This window comes from Lagopus leucura, unplaced genomic scaffold (genome assembly GCF_019238085.1).
Source record: "Lagopus leucura isolate 7727_CA_CO unplaced genomic scaffold, USGS_WTPT01 33501-0_obj-0_obj, whole genome shotgun sequence".
Taxonomy (NCBI): domain Eukaryota; kingdom Metazoa; phylum Chordata; class Aves; order Galliformes; family Phasianidae; genus Lagopus; species Lagopus leucura.
The window spans coordinates 505-1,919 of record NW_024964835.1 but is presented as its reverse complement, the minus strand read 5'-3'; the positions used below and the strand labels follow the sequence as shown (position 1 = coordinate 1,919).

At 65.1% G+C, this 1,415-nt stretch overlaps 1 protein-coding gene across 1 annotated transcript in view; it reads right to left on the bottom strand.

Annotated features, from left to right (window-relative positions):
- The window catches only part of LOC122191867 (DNA-directed RNA polymerase III subunit RPC3-like), a gene marked incomplete at its 5' end in the record, with an annotated part of 4,543 nt that overhangs the window by 2,692 nt on the left and 436 nt on the right, over nt 1–1,415 (bottom strand). Inside the window, 2 exons of the mRNA XM_042892266.1 lie at nt 283–363; nt 983–1,075. Of these exons, the coding sequence (XP_042748200.1) occupies nt 283–363; nt 983–1,075 (174 nt within the window). The remainder of the gene's footprint in view (nt 1–282; nt 364–982; nt 1,076–1,415) is intronic.

Below are 1,415 nucleotides of genomic sequence, written 5' to 3'. Positions count from 1 at the left end.
TGCACCCCATAGCATCTCACAGTGCCCCACTGCACCCCATAGCATCTCACAGTGCCCCACTGTGCCCCATAGCATCTCACAGCATCTCACAGTGCCCCACAGCATCTCACTGCGCCCCATAGGATCTCACTGCGCCCCATAGATCTCATAGCATCGCACAGCACCCACAGCATCTCAGCACCCCACAGCACCCCATCACTGCGCCCCATCACTGCGCCCCATCACAGCGCCCCATCACAGCGCCCCATCACAGCGCCCCATCACTGCGCCCCACAGCCTCACCGGGTCGTCGGCCATCAGCGCCAGGCACTGCTCCAGCACGGCCTTTGTGATGTTGTAACCCGGCGGCAGCGAACGGAAAATCTGCGGGAGGAGAACCAGCGGCACTGAGAGACTGCAGGACGGACGGACAGCGCGGGACAGATGGACACTGCGGGACAGATGGACACTGTGGGACGGACAGACACCTCCTGCCCGACCCCCACCGAGAGACATTCGGACACCTCCTGTCCCCTGCAGGACAGACAGACGTTGCAGGATAGACAGACACCTCCTGCCAAACGACGCCATGGGACAGACAGACGCTTCCCACCCAAACCCGGCTGCACAGGACAGATGGAAACCGCTGGACAGACGGACGCCTGCTGTCCAACCCCACTGAGGGACGTAGTGACACAGCAGGACAGACGGACATCTCCTGCCCAACTCCAGTGAGGGACATACAGACACCACAGGACAGACGGACACCTCCTGCCCGATCCCCAGCAAAGGACGCACAGACACCTCCTGCGCGACCCCTGACCGCAGGACACAGACGCAGCAGGACTGACAGACACCCCGACCTCCGCTGACGGACAGACGGACCCTTCCCTCCTTCCTGCCCACAGCAGCGCTCACTGCAGCCCAGGGGGGGCTGCGGGCACACGGTGACCCCTGGGGGGGGGATGGGAGGAGCAGGGAGGGGGGGAGGGGGGACACCGACCTCGTGGGAGGAGAGCGGCTGCGTGTGAGCTGCGCCCGACGCCGTGGTGACCTCAGACATCCGCAGCATCGTCCGAACGATCTCACTGCTGGGCTGCAACGGGAACAGTGCTGGGCTGCAATGGGGGCTGCACAGCTGGGCTGCAATGGGGGCTGCACTGCTGGGCTGCAAGGGGAGCTGCAGGCTGGGCTGCAACGGGGGGCTGCACTGCACTCAGAGCAGCACCAAACGGCTGCCCAGAGCTGAGCTCTCCCCATAGCAGCATACAGCTGTGGGCAGCCCCCACCCCAGAGCAGGGTGTGGAAGCCTCTCCTCCCCCCCACCGCAGCCCTGCCCCGCCGTGGAGCTGTGCTGCAGGGACGTGGATCCCCCCAGCAGCCTGGTGTCCAGAGCCGCTCCACCATGGAGTCTGGCCACAGGAGAAGGCAAGGCT